This window comes from Archocentrus centrarchus, chromosome 22 (genome assembly GCF_007364275.1).
Source record: "Archocentrus centrarchus isolate MPI-CPG fArcCen1 chromosome 22, fArcCen1, whole genome shotgun sequence".
In the NCBI taxonomy this organism is placed as follows: Eukaryota; Metazoa; Chordata; class Actinopteri; order Cichliformes; family Cichlidae; genus Archocentrus; species Archocentrus centrarchus.
Genome location: NC_044367.1, coordinates 14,109,075 through 14,111,585, shown reverse-complemented (window position 1 = coordinate 14,111,585; position 2,511 = coordinate 14,109,075). Strand labels below are relative to the sequence as shown.

Here is a 2,511-nt window from a genome sequence, read left to right as displayed (position 1 = left end):
AAAAAAAAAAAAATTACTGTGCATGATTTCAGACTGGTTGATAGAACAGGATTGATATTCAGCATTAAATCAATGCAGAGAGGCTGCAGACATTTGACATTTTGAGGGATTCGGCACGCACTGCTTTCTGCTGTGGGACTGGTGTGCTAAGCCCTGAAAACATTAGTCGTCAGGTGGAAGTATCACTTAGCATAACAGGATAAAGTCTGATTATCTGATTATTGTAAGAGGTCAAAAGCTTAGGAATGGTGGGGGTGGCGGGGGTTATGGAGAACAATGAATGTATTTTCTTTATTTCTTTTTCTTTTTTCTAGAGCCACCATAACCATTATACAGTTAAGGTGGTTGACCACTGCAAATGTAGTATTTCAGCCTTTTTGCAGAGACCAAAATTGCTCGCATCAAATAGCTGATTTTAGAGAATAAATTAGTCTTTTTCTGATTTAAATCAACAGTTTAACCACAATTTCTGTTATTGTCTTTCTCTTCTAAGAGACAGTTAAATCTACACACAGCATGCTGTATTGTAAAAACGAAACCTAACGACACAAACGCACATACCAGAACCCTAGCTTGCATACAAGCACCAATAATGCAGCATGTCCACTTTAAACATTTTGTTTACAGTAAAAGGAAAGGCCCATAAGGAGTAAATCAAAGAATTTATTGAATACAATAAAATACCATCCATAAAACGGAACATTTACAAAATCTTTGCGCCATGCAAGGCAGAGAGCAGCACCTTCACTATGATCACCAGTATGGAAAACATCAATATCGGTTCTCTGGATTTATCCCATTTAAAAACCGAACTTCATAACAATACTGATGAGCAGAGTGATGCGCACATCCCCAGGTCCCGACTGAAAAATCCCACCGGCGCATTTCCACAAAGAGAAGAGAGAATTAGACATACACAAAGTGCTTGTGTTCAGTAACAAAGTCCAAACAAACTAACCTTTTGTAGGTGGATCCTAAGAGGATGCATAGATGTCCAATATTAAAGGAAGGAGGACACCCTACAAATGTTGAACACATTTCTTTTAACCAATCCCTTATGAAAAAATAAATACACAAACCATTAATGAAACTCTATCTAAAGGGAGTTACAATACTGAAAAATGAAAAATTACAGCATATGTTGTTTTTGAAATAGCAGCTCTAAAAGTGTGAAAATTAATCTACACATGTATAACAAGATTATTGGATCTTTCCTGCCCTTCTCTGTATCGCCCCAGCCAGTCTCTGAGCTCTGAGATCCGATACCCCTCAGGTCCTCTGCCACCCTGGTAAACTATCTTTCCCTCCTGCAGGATATAAAGTCTGTCAAAATAAGCTCCGTATGCAGCGTTGGAGGAGTTTTCCATGCTGTCGACCACGATCAGGCAGCCGGGCACCTCCAGGTGCATCAGCTGCGCAGCGTTCAGCCTGTCCTCCAGACACCGGTGTTTGGGGATCTGATATGGCGCGTCCGTGCTCACCCAGCCGTCGGAGGGGTGTGCTTCCTCGATGTACACAACTACAGAGTCTGCTATGTCTGCATTCTCTTGCACAACCTCCTGGAAAGCTCTCAGACGTGCCATGAACGGTGGTCAGGTGCAGCTGCCAAAGTTAAGGATAAGCGGTCTCTTTTCCTTTGCGTAGTCGAGGATCCGGCTGCGCCGCTGATCCTCCAGCTGGACAACTTCGGTGTTGGGCGCTACCTGCCCAAGATGCGCTGCTTTCAGAAAGTCCAGCTTGTGTCCGTGCCAGACTGCTTTGAGGGACTCGAGGCTGAAGAGACGATTGGAGTCCGATATGCACAGAGGAGGATCAATGGCATCGCCCTCCTGCTCCTTCATCCTGAAGAACACTCTTTTTCTTATGCATAAAAAGTCAAGCAGCCAAAACATGACAGCTGCCACCAAAAAACGTGGCAGCAGGACGAAACAAACTATTGCATTTTTAATAGTTTTAAGAGTATTCATTATCACCTTAAATGACAACCCGGATGGTCTTGCGTTGTGCCACGATCTTGTGGGTTGAAGTTGAGTTACTTGCAACTTCCCCTCTTTTTATAGCACCGGCAGATTTGAATGAATCACACCCCGCCTCCAAACCGGGGTCGAGGCCTCACATGGTGGGGATTACCTTCTGTCAATTCCGCAGCTTGTAGTCACAGCCAAAAGCCAAGGGTGCACCAAAGCACTGCGTTTTGTGCAGTCTGTCATATATTTATTTTTTAATCATCAGAATGTTAAAACTGATGGCAAAATCCAGTCCGGTCTGGCTGTATAAAGTTAGGTAAGACCGAGGGAAAAATGGGACGCTATGGAACATCATTAATGCCACGTGACAAAAAAGTACATTTGAGGAAAAGTTCTGACAAAAACAAATCAGCTCAAGTTGAAAATCTAAAGTTAAACGTCTGACATTAAAAAAAAAAAAAGAGTCCGGATGTTTTGGAAAGAAACGCACCGTTTACAGAAAACGTTTGCTTTCCTAATTCTCAACTCAAAGTCAGATACAGAA

At 42.5% G+C, this 2,511-nt stretch overlaps 1 protein-coding gene across 1 annotated transcript; it reads right to left on the bottom strand.

The window, feature by feature from the left end:
* Positions 1–643: 643 nt before the first annotated feature.
* On the bottom strand, positions 644–2,026 carry dio3a (iodothyronine deiodinase 3a). The gene has a single exon (XM_030718749.1). It carries the CDS (start codon positions 1,965–1,967, stop codon positions 1,182–1,184), a length of 786 nt encoding a protein of 261 aa, XP_030574609.1. The 5' UTR covers positions 1,968–2,026; the 3' UTR covers positions 644–1,181.
* Positions 2,027–2,511: the final 485 nt, after the last annotated feature.